General features: G+C 42.9%; 2 protein-coding genes across 2 annotated transcripts; both read left to right on the forward strand.

The window, feature by feature from the left end:
- The first annotated feature begins 1,532 nt into the window (after window positions 1-1,532).
- Window positions 1,533-14,488, forward strand: LOC141076421 (uncharacterized). Its single transcript, XM_073563873.1, has 7 exons — window positions 1,533-1,624; window positions 1,730-1,879; window positions 2,009-2,188; window positions 2,272-2,395; window positions 2,479-2,576; window positions 2,775-2,865; window positions 14,340-14,488. The coding sequence occupies exons 2-7, from the start codon at window positions 1,802-1,804 to the stop codon at window positions 14,486-14,488; spliced, it is 720 nt and encodes a 239-aa protein (XP_073419974.1). The 5' UTR covers window positions 1,533-1,624; window positions 1,730-1,801.
- Window positions 14,489-17,309: 2,821 nt separating this feature from the next.
- On the forward strand, window positions 17,310-19,002 carry LOC141076445 (uncharacterized). The gene has a single exon (XM_073563894.1). The coding sequence runs from the start codon at window positions 17,424-17,426 to the stop codon at window positions 18,960-18,962; it is 1,539 nt and encodes a 512-aa protein (XP_073419995.1). The 5' UTR covers window positions 17,310-17,423; the 3' UTR covers window positions 18,963-19,002.
- Window positions 19,003-19,613: the final 611 nt, after the last annotated feature.

The following is a 19,613-nucleotide window of genomic DNA, read 5'->3' on the forward strand; positions in this document are numbered from 1 at the left end:
TGTATCATCACTGCCTGTCAGTGTAATACTAACGGCCCCATACACATGAGATCAGAGTTGGCTGATCGGTCATTTGGCAGACGGCGATCTCTCCCAACTCCCCCATACACACAAATATTCCAGCTTTCCTGTGGTCTGTATGAGAGAGTCGCCTCCAGACTCCTCTAGCGGAGGATTATCTACAGGAAGAACAAACGGATTATCCTCTGAAATTCAGGATGCCGGATCCTTCTCTGCCCTGACATCATCTGTCGGGAGGCCCCCAAATACATTATATGGTCGGCCAAACCCCCCGAAATCAGTGCTTTCATGGAACTTTAGTGTAATGTGTATGGGGGCGTTATAAGGTAACTTATTGGATGCTGCCTCTGGCCCGGCCTAATAGACCTTCATACATTGCAGCCCAGACACCATTATTAGGCATGTAAGTATCGGAGTAACTAGGCCGCCCCATACTATCGAGTACTTGGAGCCGGGGGGCATTCAGCCAAACTCTGTCACACCTTTTTAGTTGCCATGTTTGCTTTTCAGGGTTTTTGTTGAAGCCTCATCTGTGCCGTCCCTGCGGTGTACATCTATGTTCTGGGGCACAAAAAGATTCATTTCTTTTTAATAAATGTTTCACGTTAAAATTTATAAAATGTGTCTTCTGCTTTTTACATATTTTTTTCTTCTTACAAGAATTGTTGGAGACAATTTTCTTTAGAATCATTTTAATATCGGCTTTTTCTGGAGTTTTCTTGTAATATAGGAAAGCCTAAGGCCAGAAATAATCCCCATAAATCACTGTACATGGAGACTTTGGGATCAGATCATTTCTGTCCGTTGTGTTTGTGGGAACAAAAAATCTTCTCTAAGGCTGTGTGCACACGATGCGTTTTTTTAAGCGTTTCCGCAGCGTTTGAGCTGGCTCAGACGCTGCAGAAACGCTTAAAAGATGCATCAAATTAATTAGCATGCGTTTTTGGCTTTCTGTGCCAATGCATGCGTTTTTAACTGCTCAGGAATCGCTTAGCGGCTAAAAACGCAGCATGCTCATTAATTTCCGCATTGCTGAGCATTTTTAGCCATCCCCAATGATCCCAGAAATCGCGTGTCAAAAAACGCGTCAAAAACGCGTCAAAATCGCGTCAAAAATCGCGCAAAAAAACGCGCTGAAAAAGACGCGCGATTTCTGGGAAGGGGATCCTTTTCCTGAGCGTTTAAAAACGCTAGCGTGTGCACATAGCCTAAAAGCCTCAAACTTCTGTGTGTGACTCAGAGCTGAGATCTAACGTGATAGAAGATTCCAGTGCGGGGAAGACGGGAAACCTTCATATAGACGGCCGGTGGGGATGGAGGCAGTGACCGACTCTGGCCACATCTGTCTCTAGAGCCATAGTAGAAGATGAAGATGTCGTCCTCATCATGAAGGAGTTATTTCTCATGTCGCGTGTAATGAATATCTCCTGCAGTATTGCTGATGCCGATTCCAGTGTCGGTAATGAGACGAGAATTAGCGTTATGGAAGATGAGTCTATGAGGAACGTGTTCAGCTGCCGACTCCGAGGAGGAAACTGCTTGTTGTCTGTGGCCTAAATATATAGGTTTTATTAGTAGATGTCAGGGAAGAAAACTAAACCCTGTAAGATAATAAATCTCCTCATATGTTTCCCTTATTATCTCCAGTAATTGTATTATTACGCAGGATTCTTATGATGTTACATCGGATCATCTTCTTCTCATTCAGGTCTCTACAATATCGGATCCTCTCAGTGAAGATCTTCTACAGAAGAGAATTTTCCTGATTTACCCATCAAGGATGGATATGGACAGAGACAAGATGGCGGAGAGGATGTTACACCTCACCCTAGAGATCCTCTTCCGTCTCACTGGAGAGGTGAGAGATTCTGATGACGTCACATTACATCATTCTTATCTATGGGAATAACAGATGGACAGAACTGGAGAGGTGAGGACTCTGGAAATGTCTGTAGTGAGATTTATTAATGTGTCTCTCCATTACCAGGATTACACAGTGGTGAAGAAGACCTCTAATGATCGCTGTCAGGACCCTGTGTCTGAGGGATGTGGAAGACCCCTGAGCCCAATCACGAGGCCTCCACCTCATCCCCTGATCCATGAGGACATCAATGACCAGAAGATCCTAGAACTCATCTACAAGATGATTGAGCTGCTGACTGGAGAGGTGACACTGCTGGGAATGCTGGGACCTTATACAGTAACACTATGAAGGGATCGGGGGGATGACGGTGTCATTGTATGTGTCAGGTTCCTATAAGGTGTCAGGATGTCGCTGTCTATTTCTCCATGGAGGAGTGGGAGTATTTAGAAGGACACAGAGATCTGTACAAGGACGTCATAATGGAGGTTCCACAGCCCCTCACATCACCAGGTAATAGACAGGACTAAATACACACGGCCTATAATTATCTGTATGTAGAGAATGAATTCAGTCCCTGTATGTGTTTCCTCCAGATCTATCCAGTAAGAGGACAACACCAGAGAGATGTCCCCGTCCTCTTCTTCCACAGGACTGTAACCTAGAAGATCCCAGTGCTCCTCAGGATCATCAGGTAGATGGAGAGAAGGTGTCAGGAGATCTCCCCTATGATGTGTAGACGGCTGTGAAGGTCTTGTGCTCAGTCTTGTTTTATCCACCAGTATTATATGTTTTATACTTGTGTAATGAGAGCGGTGGAGATGGCAGGATTAGAGCTGATCATAGATGGGACTTCTCCATCTGTCTGTGACTCTTACAATATTTGTTTCAGGGTGAAGATCTGACCCATATTAATACTACAGAGACATATGTGAGAGATGATGAGTGGTGTAAAGAGGAGATTCCTACATATGACTACCCAGGTGAGTAGTAACCACTGAATGCAGAGAAGTCACAGATTCTTCTCAGTCACCGGCTGTGGCTGCTTTATCGGTGGTGTAGTCCGGCCGTATTACCATGAACACCATTTTGCCTCTAGACCACAACATTCTCCTCCACCCCAAACTGTTCAAATGACTTTGGGCATTGAAAGCCCTTTTCTATAGAACATACGACCTGGATTAGGAGACGCTGACCGTTACCTGCCCAGATCTGTAACTATAAAGCCAAATGACAGCGTACGTAGAATGAGCTGACAAGATAGAAAATCACTTGAAGAAAAGTATGACGGGTCTGTAAGAGAAAGCGGAGGGTAATGATGCTGTTGGCTTCCTAGATCCCTGTGATCTTGTCAGATGAATCTTCTCTCCCGTCTGTGCTGCTGAATGTCTCATGGTCCCTACAAGACCAGGTCCAGTCTTTCTGGCCAAACTTCCCTTTTATGATCGACAACAGTAAATGTGCAGTGAGGCCAAGTGTGAATTTCTGTACAATAACAGAGTTTTCCTTTATCCTGACTTTTCAATTTGTGTTAAAACTATTGTATTTTTTGGACTATAAGACGCACTTTTTTCCTTCAAAAATATGGAGGAAAATGGGGGGGTGCATCTTATTATCCGGATGTACCAGCTCTGGCTGTGGTGGGGAGGTGGGGGAATGGCATCCGCGGAGCAGCGGGTCACACGAGGCTGGAGCCGGTGACTGCGGCTAACTCCTGTTCCCGCTGCTAAAGAGAAATGAATATTCACTGTATTCCACGCCCATGGGCTTGGAGGGCAATGAATATTAATTTCTCTTTAATAATAGTATCTTGATATGATTAGCCTCCAACCCCGGTCCTGGTATGCATGGCCCCATCCTTATAATTGGCCCACACCCCCATCCCCATCCACATCCTGGTATGCATGGCCGCATCAGAAAACATTAAAAAACAAACCAGTACACTTACCTACCCCGCGCTCCCTCTCAGCGTCCTGCTCCGGTGCCAGCAACTGCTTTATGCTTGTAAGCAGCACATGGCAGGGACGTCACGCACTGCTCACAAGCAGAGCACAGTTGCCAGGACTGTGCACACAAAGGGCAGTGAGTATTCTTTTCTCTTCAGTAGCGCGCAGTGTCAGCCACCGGCTTCCTGCTGCTACTGGCGCTCACGTGTGCCGCTACTTAAGAGAAATGAATATTCATGAATACTTACTGTTCTCAGTGCTGCTTACAAGCAAATAGCAGTTGCTGGCACCGGAGCAGGAGGCTGCAAGGGAGCGCCGGGTAGGTAAGTGTAATGGTTTTTTTTTTTTTTAATGATGGGGCCATGTCTACCAGGATAAGAATGGGGGTGGGGGCCTGCATACTAGGACGAGATGGGGGCCCTGCATACCAGGATAGGGGTGGGATCATTCATACCAGGATAGGAATAGGGGTGGGGGCCACTTATAAGGATGGGGCCCTGCATACCAGGACGAGATGGGACCATGCATACCATGATAGGGACGGGACCCTGCATACCAGGATAGGGATGGGATCATTCATACCAGGATAGGAATGGGGGTGGGGGCCACTTATAAGGATGGGGCCCTGCATACGAGGACGACATGGGACCATGCATACCAGGATAGGGACGGGACCCTGCATACCAGGATATGGATGGGGCCCTGCATACCAGGATAGGAATGGTGGTGGGGGCCACTTATAAGGATGGGGCCCTGCATGCCAGGACGAGATGGTGCCCTGCATACCAGGATGAGATGGATCCCTGCATACCAGGATAGGGATGGACCATGCTTACTAGGACGACATGGGGGCCCTGCGAACCAGGATAGGGATGAGGCGGCATGCATACTAGGATGAAATGGGGGGCCCTGCATACCAGGATGGGGATGAGGGGGCCCTGCATACCAGGATGAGATGGGACCATGCATACCAGTATAGGGATGAGGTGGCATGCATACCAGGGTAGGGATGAGGGATCCATGCATACCAGGATAGGGATGAGGGGGTCATGCATGCCAGGGTAGAGATGAGGGATCCAAGCATACCAGGATAGGGATGAGGGGGTCATGCATACCAGGGTAGGGATGAGGGATCCATGCATACCAGGATAGGGATGAGGGATCCATGCATACCAGGATAGGGATGAGGTGGCCATGCATGCCAGGATAGGGATGAGGGGGCCATGTGTATCAGGATGAGGCTGAGGGGACCATATATACCAGGATAGGGGATATTAAGTACAGAATTGACCAAATTTTTGCTTCAATTTTTTTTCCTAATTTCTTCCTCTAAAACCTAGGTGCGTCTTATGGTCCAAAAAATACGGTAATTTCAAGGAGGATTGTGATAAACTACAGGAAACTACAGGAAAAACAAAATGATAATATTAAAATAATTGTTATTGAATTATAATAAATAAAAACTGAATTAATATGCAGCTGAATCAAACTGGAGCACGTTTGGAAAATATCTGAAAAATGTATTACAGTAAATAAAGCCACAATATTCACAATAGAATAGAAAAATCCTAATACACACTGTCAGTATAAAAGCACATTATATAAACTGCCCCTATCATTGTTAATATGGAGGGAATCAAATATAAAAAAAATATATATGAAATCACAAAAACGGAAAGTGCTGCATTGTGCAAATGTGAAGAGTGTTATAACCAAAGTGCTCTAGTGCCAAAGGTGCTATACAGAAACCAGCGCCACAATCACTGTGTGATAAAGTGCTAATAGTGCAGACACATCATGGGGCATATAACTACAATGTGCCTGTAATAAGTATCAGGTCCATGGGACCCTGGCAGCACGCTGTGTATCTCGGTGATACAAACCCATGCACTTTATCCTTCTTTACTTTTGCACTGCAGCACTTTGTACCTGATACAATAATAGTGTTGATATTATTGTTGATAATGCCTACTGTTATGAATGGGTCACCGAGGAGGAGAGCAGGTCCAGGCTAAGCCACAGAAAACCAGAGAGGTTGGTAACTAAGCAGATTGCAGACCCCTGATCCTATCCACACAACTAGCAGTAGCCGTGGAGCGTACCTACGATGATCCTAGACGCCTCGGCACAGCCGAAGAGCTAAATAAGCCTAAAGCAAGAAAGGGAAAATCTAAACTGCCCCAGAGCAGACCCCAAAGGAATAGATAGCCCCCAAACATATATTGTCAGTGAGACAAGATAAAAACACAAACGCAGGTATGAAAAATAGACTGAGCAAACGATGGAGCCCAAACTAACCAGACAGGACAGGAAAGGAAAGACACTGTCTGCAATCATGCAAAAAACCCTGCAAAACGTCTGATGCAAAAAATACTGAAGTCACACTACTTCGCCCTCCACTATATCAGCACTCTGGTCTCTTTTTGCTCTGCTTTCAGAATATACCAATCTAATGGGATAAAACAAACTGGCACAAGCAGTAACATATGGGCGGTGATTCAGCACAGCCCCAGCCGGAACTGGCTGACCCGCACCAAGAAGAGATAGACAAAACCAGATCAAATGCAAACAGAATAGCAAATAAACCACTTAGCTGAAAATGCAGGGACAGAGCTGGAGAAATCAGACCTCAGGAGGAACAGGAAGCAAATCACCAGCAGGGATAGAGGGAGTCGGCTGTCTTAAATCCCAATCTGAAACCCCAGATCTTCAATCGTCATCATCATTATCAGGTGGCAAGCCTCTGTCAATCAGATCAACTCCACTACCTTCAGTAATAACCAGAAGGAAGCCAGAAAGCGACTTCACAACAGTACCCCCCCTTAAGGAGGGGTCACCGAACCCTCATCTACACCACCAGGCCCATCAGGATGGGCACGGTGAAAAGCACGAACCAATCTTTCGGCATGAATGTCAGAAGCAGAGACCCAAGAATTATCCTCCTGGCCATAGCTCTTCCATTTGACCAAGTACTGGAGTCTCCGTCTAGCCAAACGAGAATCCAATATTTTCTCTACCTCATACTCCAAATTGCCTTTAACCAATACAGGGTCAGGAGGCACCGCCAACTACTGGCTCCACAAACCTCTTCAACAAAGATTTATGAAACACGTTATGGATCTTAAACGTACCTGGAAGAGCCAATCGGAAAGAAACGGGATTAAGGATCTCCAAAATCTTATAAGGTCCAATTAATCTTGGCTTGAATTTTGGAGGCGCAACCTTCATAGGAATATTCTTTGAAGACAAACAAACCATATCCCCCACTTTAAACCGGGGACCAATGGTCCTATGCTGGTTGGAAACCGTTGGGCTCTTTCCTGAGAGTGGGACAACTTATCCACCACTTGGTCCCAAATCTGCTGCATTCTCTCTACCACAGTGTCCACACTTGGGCAGGCCGAAGATTCCACTTGCCCTGAAGAAAATCGAAGATGAAACCCAAAGTTACAGAAAAACGGCGACATCAAAATGGCAGAACTAGCTCTATTGTTTAGTGCGAATTTGGCCAAGGGCAAAAATGAGACCCAGTCATCCTGATCAGCAGATATGAAACATCTCAAATAGGACTTCAAAGTCTGGTTTGTTCTCTCAGTCTGCCCATTGGTCTGAGGATGAAATGCAGAGGAGAAAGATAACTGAATTCCCACTTTGGAACAAAAAGCTCTCCAAAATCTGGAAACAAACTGGACTCCTCTGTCTGACACAATGTTATCAGGAATCCCGTGCAACCGAACCACCTGTTCTAAAGTCAAGGGCACCAACTCAGAAGAAGATGGCAAATTTGGGAGTGGTACAAGATGGACCATCTTAGAAAATCTATCACAAATCACCCAGATAACAGTCATTCTCTGAGAGACAGGAAGATCGGAAATAAAATCCATTGAGATATGGGTCCATGGCCTCCTGGGCACCGGCAAGGGCATCAACAACCCACTAGAACGAGAACAGGGCTTGGACCGAGAACAAGTCCCAAAGGACTGCACAAAATTCCTGACATTATGAGATAAGGCAGGCCTCCGAATAGACTGACTCACCAAATCTCTGGTACAAAAAATACCTGGATGACCAGCCAACGCGGAGCAATGAATTTCAGACATTACTCTTTTCCTCCACTGGTCAGGGACATACAATTTTCCCTTAGGGCAATGTTCAGGTTTGTCCTCCTGAAATTCCTCCAGGGCACGTCTCAAACAAGGTGAAATAGCGGAAAGAATTACACCCTCATTTAGAATGGTAGTAGGCTCGGTCACATCAAGAGAATCCGCAAAGAAACTCCTAGAAAGGGCGTCCGCCTTAACATTCTTAGTGCCCGGAAGAAAAGAGACCCCAAAATTAAAATGCATGAAAAACAAGGCCCACCTAGCCTGTCTAGGATTCAAGCATTTGGCTGATTCAATATAAATCAAATTCTTGTGGTTGGTGAAAACCACAACTTGATGTCTAGCTCCCTCCAACGAATCTCTCCACTCTTCAAATGCCCATTTCATGGCCAACAATTTCCGATTCCCCACGTCATAGTTGCGTACAGATGGGGAGAATTTTTGAGAAAAGAAGACACCTTAGAAGTCACCAGATCTTTTTGGGACAAAACGGCTCCTGCACCAAACTCAGAAGCATCTACCTCCACCTGAAATGGGAGTGAGACATCAGGTTGCTGTAGAACCGGAGCAGAAGTGAATCTCCGCTTAAGCTCCTGAAATGCTGAGTGCCTCTGGAGACCAATTCACCACATCAGCGCCCTTTTTGGTCAAATCAGTCAGTGGCTTAACAATACCAGAAAAATTACTTATAAATTTACGGTAGAAATTAGCAACACCCAAAAACTTCTGGAGAGCCTTCAAAGAAGTGGGCTGAACCCAATCATAAATGGCCTGTATCTTGGCCGGGTCCATTTCAATAGCAGACGGGGACAAAATGAATCCCAAAAATGAAATCCTCTGTACACCAAAAAGACACTTCGATCCCTTAACATACAGAAAATTTTCCCTCAAAATCCGGAACACAGTCCGGATATGTTCCACACTGTCTTCCGGATTTTGAGAATCCCAATCACTGGAAAAGATCAAAATATCATCAAGATTAATTATCAAAAACTTATCCACAAAGTCCCGGAAAATATAGTTCATAAAAGATTGAAAGACAGAAGGGGCATTAGTGAGCCCAAAAGGCATCACCAGGTACTCAAAATGTCCCTTCGGAGTATTAAACGCCATCTTTCATTCATCCCCGTGCTTGATGAGAATAAGATTATAAGCTCCCCTGAGGTCAAGCTTGGTAAACCAACAGACACTTTTAACTCTGGAAAATAAATCAGAAATCAGGGGTAACGGGTACTGATTTGATATCAGAGTGTACCGTACATCTAGGGTACTGATATTTAACAGTGATTTTGTTAAGGGAACGATAGTCAATACATGGCCTTAATGAACCATCTTTCTTGGCCACAAAAAAAACCCAGCACCTAAAGGTGAAGAGGATGGTCTAATATGACCCTTCTCTAACGACTCCTTGATATAAGATCGCATAGCATCATGTTCTGGTACCGATAAATTGAAAAGCCGACCCTTGGGAAATTTACACCTGGGCATTAACTCAATTGCACAGTCATAACTCCTATGAGGAGGCAAAGACGCAGACTTACTCTCACTAAATACATCAGAAAAATCAGCCAAATAGTCAGGAATATCATGAGACTGGAGAGAGGTCGAGAAAACAGGAGTGTCCCTAAGAACACATTGACAAGCCCAACTCACCACAGACACAGATTTCCAAGCTAAAACAGGATTATGAGTTTGCAACCAAGGAAAACCCAGAACATTAGTTTCATGCAAATTGTGTAGCACCAAAAATGTACAATTTTCTTGGTGGTCCGGGGCGACCCGCATTATCACCTGGGTCTAAAACTGGGGTTTATTCTCAGCTAAAGGAGTAGTATCAATACCCCTCAAAGGGATAGGAGTCCGCAGGGGTATCATGGGAAAACCATAACGTTTAGCAAAGTCAAAATCCATCAGATTCAAAGCTGCTCCTGAATCTACAAAAGCCTTAGCAGAAAATGTAGACAAGGAGCAGATCAGGGTAATCGCCAAAAGAAACTTAGGCTGTACACTTCCCACCGCAAATGAGTGAGCAAAACGCTTTTCTCATTTAGGGCGGACAGAAATAGTATGAGAGGTGTCTCCACAGAAAAAACACAGCTTATTGTGCCTTCTAAACTCCTGAAGTTGCGCCCTAGACAAAACCCTATCACATTGCATGGGTTCAGATGTTCGTTCGAAAGGCGGCAATGCCTCTCATGTAGTTTTACGTTCACGTAAATGTCGATCAATTTGATTGGCCGATGACATAGAATCGTCTAGACCAGAGGGAACAGGAAATCCCACCATAACATCTTTTACGGTTTCTGCCAAACCCTTCCGAAAGAGAGCTGCTAGGGCATCATCATTCAATTTAATAAGGACCGCCCACTTTCTGAATTTTTGACAATATAACTCTGCAGAATCCTGACCCTGGTTCAATGCCAATAGGGTTTTCTCAGCTTGATCAATAGCATTAGGTTCATCTTACAACAACCACAAGGCTTGAAAAAGTGCGTCCACATTAGCCAGAATAAGATCTCCGGTGTCAAAGAAAAGGCCCAATCCTGGGGATCGCCGCGCAGCAGGGAAATGACAATTTTAACCTGCTGCATCGAGCTCCCCGATGAGTTATTTAGACCGATCCCCAAAAAACACATCAGGAGTAGGGATTTTTGGTTCAACAGCAGATGAATGAGCGAGATAGGCAGAAATTACTCGCACTTCAGCAGCGAGCTGCTCAACACAATCAGACAATTGCTTAGTCTCCATTTAGAGAAAAAAAAATCTCATGCAGCCCCAGAAAATTTAATTCCTTCCTTCTTTGGAGTACACTAGAGTCTACAGTTGGGCTTGTGATTCTGTTATGAATGGGTCACTGAGGAGGAGAGCAGGTCCAGGCTAAGCCACAGAAAACCAGAGAGGTTGGTACCTAAGCGGATTGCAGACCCCTGATCCTATCCACACAGCTAGCAGTAGCCATGGAGCGTACCTACGATGATCCTAGACACCTCGGCACATCCGTAGAGCTAACTAAGCCTAAAGCAAGAAAGGGGAAATCTAAACTGCCCCAGAGCAGACCCCAAAGGAATAGATAGCCCCCAAACATACAGTATATTGTCAGTGAGACAAGATGAAAACACAAACACAGGCAGGAAAATAGACTGAGCAAATGATGGGTCCCAAACTGACCAGACAGGATACGACAGGAAAGGCACTGTCTGCAATCACGCAAAAAAACCCTGCAAAAAGTCCAACACGTCTGATGCAAAAAACATTGAAGTCACACTACTTCGCCCCCCACTATATCAGCACTCTGGTATATTCTGAAAGCAGAGCAAAAAGAGACCAATCTAACAGGGGATAAAACAAACTGGCACAAGCAGTAACATATGGGCGGTGATTCAGCACAGCCCCAGCCGGAGCTGGCTGACCCACAACAAGAAGAGATAGACAAAACCAGATCAAATGCAAACAGAATAGCAAATAAACCACTTAGCTGAAAATGCAGGGACAGAGCTGGAGAAATCAGACCTTAGGAGGAACAGGAAGCAAATCACCAGCAGGGATAGAGGGAGTCGGCTGTCTTAAATCACAATCTGAAACCCCAGATCTCCAATCGTCATCATCAATATCAGTTGGCAAACCTCTGTCAATCAGATCAGCTCCATTACCTCCAGTAACCACCAGAGGGAGCCCAGAAAGAGAACTCGCAACCCCTCTGTCGATCTGCCTAGCTCCACTACCTTCAGTAATAACCAGAGGGAGACCAGGAAGCGAATTCACAACAGCCTATAATATTGTGGCTATTTTGAGGCTTAGAAAATTTTTTTTACAAATGACACTGGCGGCGCCTATCCAGTAGCATCTATCTCTTACTTATAGATGGTACTGTGCAGGCCCCTCCATCACCGGTGACATTTTTCTGGATGTAATTTTTTATCGAAAATAGGGGGCAGGTCACTGAAGGATCAGTGTCATAAGCCAATACAGATGAATATGTACGCAGAGCACCACATAAGTCCCCGCATACAGCCACTCCCACAACCCCACCCCAAAGCATGAGAATCTCATTAATTGAAAGCTACAAATACAGATTAAACAATTACTAGCCCGCAGCTGTCCAGAAAAGGCACACCTATTAGATGCGCCAATTCCAACGCTTTGCCATGCTCTTCCCACTTGCCCTGTGTTTTGTTTTATTTCTAATAAAAGACTTTATTCTGGCTGTGTCTTTATTTACCATATAACTATAGGATTAGTAATGGATAGGTGTCTTATAGACGCCTCTCTATTACTAAACCATGGGCTTGATGTCACCTGACAATACAAGGGTGACATCAACCCCACAAATATGAACCCCAATTGCCATCACTACAGGGCAAGTGGGAAGAACCGGGCAAAGCACCAGAATTGGCGCATCTACTAGATGTGCCTTTTCTGGGCAGCTGCGGGCTGCTATTTTTAGGCAGGGGGTCAATATCCATGGACCCTTACAAGCCTGAGAATACCAGCCCCCAGTTGTCAGCTTTAGCAAGGCTGGATGTCAAAAATGGGGGGGACCCCACGCGGCTTTTTAATTAGTTTTTTTAATTATTTAAATGTTTTGGGACCCCTCTATTTTTGATAATCAGCCTTGCTGAAGCTGACAGCTGAGGGTTGCAGCCCCCAGTTGTGAGTTTTGCCAGACTGGTTATAGAAAATACAAGGGAACCCACGCCGTTTTTTTCATTAATTTATTTAGTTATAGTGCAGGCGACGGGTGAGGAATACTCCCATCATCCGCTCCTGCTGTCACTGTTTTTAGCAGCAGGTGTAGGTTGATGGGAGTAATAGTCCCAAAAGCCCCCACCTGCTGTCATCATTCTGGCTTTTATATAACTCTCATCATTCTCCCCGCCAGCAGAGCAGAGGAGAATGATGAGAGCGTCTTCAGCACCCGCCGCCATGGAACAGCGCGTACTGTAGCGCTTCTTTCCTGTCGGCCATCCATGTGGTACTGATGCTGCACATGGTTGTCACACGTGTGCCACCAGTATTACACACAATGGACATCTCTGGTACCGGAAATATCAGGCCGTGTGAAACCGGCCTTATACACAGTTCTCTTTAAATGCCTAATATTTCTTCTTGAAACTCATCTGACAGAAAATATTGGAGCTTAGGATAGTATAGATTGTGACGTCACCGAGCCCCATACTCTAATTACACCAGAGAGGTTTCACCACTAGTTACTCATTTATTACTGATGGAGACTGTGGAGTTTGATCATTTCAGTAGTTCCTAATCAGGCCCCATTATTAATATCTGACGTGTGTCACTTTATGTGGTGGTAAGTTTGGAATTATTCACAAAGGATAATAGAAAACAAATGGATCTTACAAATTATTTTCCAGCTTCGCACTATGCCCTACATACGGTTGTACGCTACTGTCTGGGCACACGGAAGTGTTCAGAAGGGAAGGAGCGCCATTTAGCTATTTGAATGCAGATCTAGCTGGAATAGTTTGCAGACACAATGTATTCGGAGCACTGTTCATGGTCAACTGGCAGCTCAAAAGATGTCCACCATGAACATGCTTGGCTCTATCTTCTCTGCTTTCCATATCCCAAGGATTGCCTTGCTCATCGCCCTTTAACAACCTCACATGGAATCTGGACTTACAGAGGGACCCCTAGGCTTGGACCATGGTGTTACCTGCTATTCTGTGGTGTTAGATGGCAAGAAGAATAGTCAGGTAGCTGGGTCAGAACCAGAAGGACAGAATACAGAATCAGAAGACACAAGAGAAGTCAGTAATCGGGCCACGGTCACAACAGGAGATAAATACACATAATAAAGATGAGAAAGGGTCCAGCTTCACAAAAAAAGTCCAATTTATAGTTTAAAAATAAGTCCAGAACAAAAAAGAAGAAATACATTCACATGAGTAACAGATGGTGGGTTACGTGTTTCGAACAATAGCTTGTTCTTTCTCAAAGCTACTTCCCCTGGCTGTTACTACAATTTATACTCATTTCACCCAATAAAGTCAAATTTAAAACACATGATGTGAAAAGGAAAAAAAGAAAAAAAAGGAAACAATTTAACTATAGTGCACAAATAATTATATATACATAAAAAAGGGAAAGAATTATGAAATCCATATAAAAAGAAAAGGCAGGCATTTATATAAAAAAAGAGAAAAAACGAAAAAAACATGCATATAGATTACAATTACATTAATAGCATCAATAATGGAACATCATTTCTCTTCTGGCATTCCATCCATTGGGAAAACGTGTTCAGATAAAAAATCCAGTATGCTTCTCGTGTTAGAAGACGTTTCTTTAAATTTCCACCTCTTGTGTGTGGCATTATTTTCTCGATACCCATAACACGAAAAGATTCAGTACTTCTTTGATGTTCATTAATGAGATGTCTGGACACAGATGAAATAGATCGATTAGCACTAGAAGGAGATGAAATATCGGTTATGTGCTCAGATATGCGAGTCTTGAGCGTGCGAGGTGTGCAGCCCACATATCTCAGATTACACTCTGAACAGACAAATATATTACGTTCTTACTATTACAATTAATATATTGTTTTATTTTATGTTCATTGCAATTGGTGCTATCAAAAAAGAGTGGACAATGTCGGAATGTTCTGCATTTAGATGTGCCACAACGATAAAAACCGCAGCAATGCAATCATGTCCGAGACAACATATCCGATAAAGTGTTGGCTTTTTTTGCAACCACTTGACAACCTTTGGGCAAAATATTAGATAAAACGTCATCTTCAAATAGAACGGGTCAATGTTTTAGAATAAGTGTCTTAATGGTATTGAACTGAGAACTGTACTGAACAGAGCAAACAATTGTATCTTGATTTTTATCATTATTTTGTGCCCTAGGTAACAACATATCATGTCTTTTCTTTTTGTGCACAATTTTCTTTGCTCTATCAAGACACCAATTAGAATAACCTCCTTTTCCCAACTTGTCACAACATGAATTAATTTCCTTTTTCAAGATATTGTCATCATTACAATTTCTGGTAATTCTAGTAAGCTCCCCCACTGGTATAGATTTAATAGTATGCCTGGGGTGGTTACTAGAAGCATGTAGTATACTATTACCAGAACGTGGTTTACAGAATGTAGCAGTGCTGATAACAGCACCTGCAACACCCTTCAGTGTGAGGTCCAAGAATGAAATCACATGTGGGTCAGTCACAAATGTAAATTTTAGATTGAAATCATTAGAATTAAAATACTCCACTAATTCTGGTATAGCAGACACATCGCCACTCCAAATAAGGAGTGTATCATCGATGTATCTGCCATACCAGAAAATGCTGGACAAAAGCGGATTGTTGTCAGAATATAGAATTACCTCCTCCCAATGCGACATGACAAGATTAGCCACCGATGGCGAGTGTTTGCCACCCATTGATACTCCTCTGCATTGCAGAAAAAATCCCCATCAAAGAAGAAATAATTATGAAGCATCAGAAAATGAATAACCTGCACAATATAATGACATAATTCATTAGTATAATTACTGTGTTTGTACAAGTGAAATTCTAGTGCTGTAATTGCAATGTCTTGGGGGATAGAGGTGTAAAGGGCAGTGACATCGCAGCCAATCCAATGACAATCACCGTTCCAAACCACATTTGAAAATTGATGTAGTACGTCTTTTGAGTCTCTCAACAACCCCAGAACTCGTGTAACCAGTGGTTGTAATAAGAATCTGCCCACTGGCTGAGGTGTTCAGTGAGAGACCCAATGCCCGATACAATGGGGCGCATGGGGGGTGGTGATGCACTTTTATGCACTTTAGGTAACCCATATATTGTAGGAATAATAGGGAAATCAACTTTCAAAAAATCTAGCTGTGCTTTCGTTAGAGCACCCACTGCTGCCCCCTCCTCAATGAGTTTAAACACCTTTCTTTGAAAATCCTTTGTGGGATCATGAGGCAATTTTCTGTATGTAGAACTGTCACTTAATAAAGCGTTCATTTGATCCCTGTATTGGGCGGTATCCATGATCACGATCAGACCACCTTTATCTGCTTTTTTAATTGTTATTTCAGTTGTTTTTTTAATTTCATCAATGGCTCTCTGCTGTTTGTGACTCAAATTACTTTTTTGCCTCTGTGCTTTAATTGTTACGTCCAGCTCTTGAGTTCCTGCTTCATGACATTTTGAAACTTGTCCATGCACTCAGCTCTGGACTGGATGGGATAAAAACTCGGATTTTTTATGCACAAATTTTCTGCTTGAAAAACATCCCTAGAAACAATGGTATTAGTGGAATGTAACTCATTCAAATTCTTTAATGCTATCTGCTCAGAGAAATTGGGACCATTATATTCATTATGTGCAGAAATATTCGTAACAATAAGATCCGGTTCTTGTGCAAAGACACAAGAGTAGTCAGTAACCGGGCCACGGTCACAGCAGGAAACAAATACACAAGCCACAAGCTGAGCACAGAGGACTGAACCAGAGGAGAACAGCGCTGTATCTGGCAGATTCCGGCCATGTGCTTTGCGCTTTAGTAGGGTGTGGTACTTTCCAATTGGCTGAAGTAGGGAGCAGATTACTCCAGCTGGACAGCAGGAACAGATCCCAGATGAGATTGGACACACCATATGCAGAAGCCCTAATATAACTAAATGACAGAAAACCAGAATAGTCGAAATCCCCATAAAGTGATTCCATGTTATAAATTAATTCACTGAGGGTTATAATCCTTAGGAGGAGTGAATATTTTGACTCCACAGCCACTTTCCAGAAATTAACACGCAGTGGATGTTGGAGTGGAAATTACACATTTGCCATTTTATTCCCCAGCACATAGTGCCCAGATTGTGCTCCAGGAGACACACACCGCAAATTAAGTGGATTCTTCTCACTATAATATTGCTAAATACAGGGATCCTAAATGTTGTTTGCGCACACTGCAAGACTCCGAAGTGAGAGCGGATTTTGTTGGATTGGTTTATGGAAACCTTGTTGCTTTTCAACAGCCTTTGAGCCACTAATAGTGCGGGAACCTCTGTTTCTCCATTGACAGATGATGGACCTGAGTGGGGACTTGTTTTTTGTGAGATGAGAATTGGTATTATTTTCGCCTACATAACATTGATTGGTTTCTTTTTATTTGATATTTGGGAGGCAGAATGAACAAACAGTTGAACACCGCACACTACTGGTTCATCCAACAAGGTTTTCTATTAGACTGTGAACTGTCATTGTCTTGGTAAATAATTAAAGTTTTTTACATAGCTTGCCATTTTTATGGACAGTTTAAGTAGAAATGTTCAAAATTATAAAACTCAAGGATATTTTATTAATTTTTTTTTATCTTAGATGACTGTACCAGGAGATCAGAGGGACAGCTGACATCTTCAATTTTTAAATCTGATGATCTTGAGATCCTACAAGATACAGCTGAAGTGACTGCTATTACTCCAGATATACCATCATCCATTCACAGCAAAGATCTGTCATCTGATCCTATGAAACAGGTCCCATCTTCTGATTCATTACTGACTACTAATGAAAATCAAAGTCACAAAAGAGGCAATAAAAAACAAACTGCTCCTAAAGCAAAGAAGTCATTTTCATGTTCAGAATGTGGGAAATGTTTTAATCATAACTCAAAATTGGTTAGGCACCAGAGGACTCACACAGGGGAGAAGCCCTTTTCCTGTTCAGACTGTGGGAAATGTTTTAACCAGAAATCAGAATTGGTTATTCACCATAGAACTCACACAGGGGAGAAGCCTTTTTCCTGTTCAGAATGTGGGAAAAGTTTTAAACAGAAATCAGACCTTGTTATTCACCAGAGAATTCACACAGGGGAGCTTTTTTCATGTTCAGAATGTGGGAAATGTTTTAATCATAACTCAAAATTGGTTAGGCACCAGAGGACTCACACGAGGGAGAAGCCCTTTTCCTGTTCAGAGTGTGAGAAATATTTTACTCAGAAATCGGACCTTGTTGCTCACCAGAGAATTCACACAGGAGAGAAGCCTTTTTCATGTTCAGAATGTGGGAAATGTTTTAAACAGAAATCAGACCTTATTATTCACCAGAGAATTCACACAGGGGAGAAGCCTTTTTCATGTTCAGAATGTGGGAAATGTTTTAAGTGTAACTCAAAATTGGCTAGGCACCAGAGGACTCACACAGGGGAGAAGCCTTTTTCCTGCTCAGAATGTGAGAAATGTTTTAAACAGAAATCAGAGCTTGTTACTCACCAGAGAACTCACACAGGGGAGAAGCCTTTTTCATGTTCAGAATGTGAGAAATGTTTTAACCAGAAATCAGAATTGGTTATTCACCATAGAACTCACACAGGGGAGAAGCCTTTTTCCTGTTCAGAATGTGGGAAATGTTTTATGTGTAACTCAAAATTGGTTAGGCACCAGAGGACTCACACAGGGGAGAAGCCTTTTTCCTGCTCAGAATGTGAGAAATGTTTTAAACAGAAATCAGAGCTTGTTACTCACCAGAGAACTCACACAGGGGAGAAGCCTTTTTCATGTTCAGAATGTGGGAAATGGTTTAATCAAAACTCAAACTTGGTTAGGCACCAGATGACTCACACAGGGGAGAAGCCATTTTCCTGTTCAGACTGTGGGAAATGTTTTAACCAGAAATCAGAATTGGTTATTCACCATAGAACTCACACAGGGGAGAAGCCTTTTTCCTGTTCAGAATGTGGGAAATGTTTTAAACAGAAATCAGACCTTGTTATTCACCAGAGAATTCACACAGGGGAGCTTTTTTCATGTTCAGAATGTGGGAAATGTTTTAATCTTAACTCATATTTGATAAGGCACCAGAGAACTCACACAGGGGAGAAGCCTTTTTCATGTTCAGAATGTGGGAAATGTTTTACTCATTACTCAAATTTGGTTAGGCACAAGAGAACCCACACAGAGGAGAGGCGTTTTTCATGTTCAGAATGTGGGAAATGTTTTAACCAGAAAGAGAATCTTGTTAGACATCAGTGCAGTCACACAGAGGAGAAGCCTTTTTCATTTTCTTAATGTGAGAAATATTTTACTTGGAAATCAATTGTTAATAAATATCAGCAATGTCACATAGGGGAGACCCCTTTTTTTGTTTAGATTGTTAGAATCGTTTTAACCAAAATTGGATCTTCTTAAAGGGGTTATCTCTTGTCATTCCTCTTTGCTGACAAAAGGATAAAACTAAACTTTATTACTTCCAAATGTAAATCTATATCCATAATTCACTCCCTGAAGGTTAGTCAGAAGGTGACTAATAGAAAAAACATATCTCACATCTCTATATAGGGTGAGGTGACGTATACACACTCACTCTCCAAGCCTCTCATTTCTATGGGTTTCATCATCCTCACCAAAGACGACTCATCAAGAGACTTTATTTAATATTGACCTATATTCAAGCGAGACTAGACGAAAATAAAAACTAAAATCATGTATCATGTTATCCGAAACAGTCAGAAAACTAGCCCCATATTGGCAGATCCCAGACCTCAGACTATATACTGTGTAAGTTTATAAGCCCCTCCAGTGTCAGGAATAGATAGTATGTGACAATACAGTATAATTCTTGTGTTTTTCTCCTATAGGGACTGCCCTAGTTTGGTAATGTAACTGCTGTTAATTAGTAGTGCAGACAAATTGTCCTAGACTAAACTCAGTCTTCAGACG

The sequence above is a fragment of the Dendrobates tinctorius genome, unplaced genomic scaffold (assembly GCF_039654945.1).
Source record: "Dendrobates tinctorius isolate UK_male_01 unplaced genomic scaffold, ASM3965494v1 ptg000404l, whole genome shotgun sequence".
Taxonomy (NCBI): domain Eukaryota; kingdom Metazoa; phylum Chordata; class Amphibia; order Anura; family Dendrobatidae; genus Dendrobates; species Dendrobates tinctorius.

Coding starts and splice junctions, on each gene's coding strand:
- LOC141076421 (XM_073563873.1), top strand. CDS start 1,802: ATGGATATGGACAGAGACAAGATGGCGGAGAGGATGTTACACCTCACC. Junction 1,880..2,008: donor TCTTCCGTCTCACTGGAGAG/GTGAGAGATTCT, acceptor CTCCATTACCAG/GATTACACAGTGGTGAAGAA. Junction 2,866..14,339: donor TCCTACATATGACTACCCAG/GTGAGTAGTAAC, acceptor GTCTGGACACAG/ATGAAATAGATCGATTAGCA.
- LOC141076445 (XM_073563894.1), top strand. CDS start 17,424: ATGAAACAGGTCCCATCTTCTGATTCATTACTGACTACTAATGAAAAT.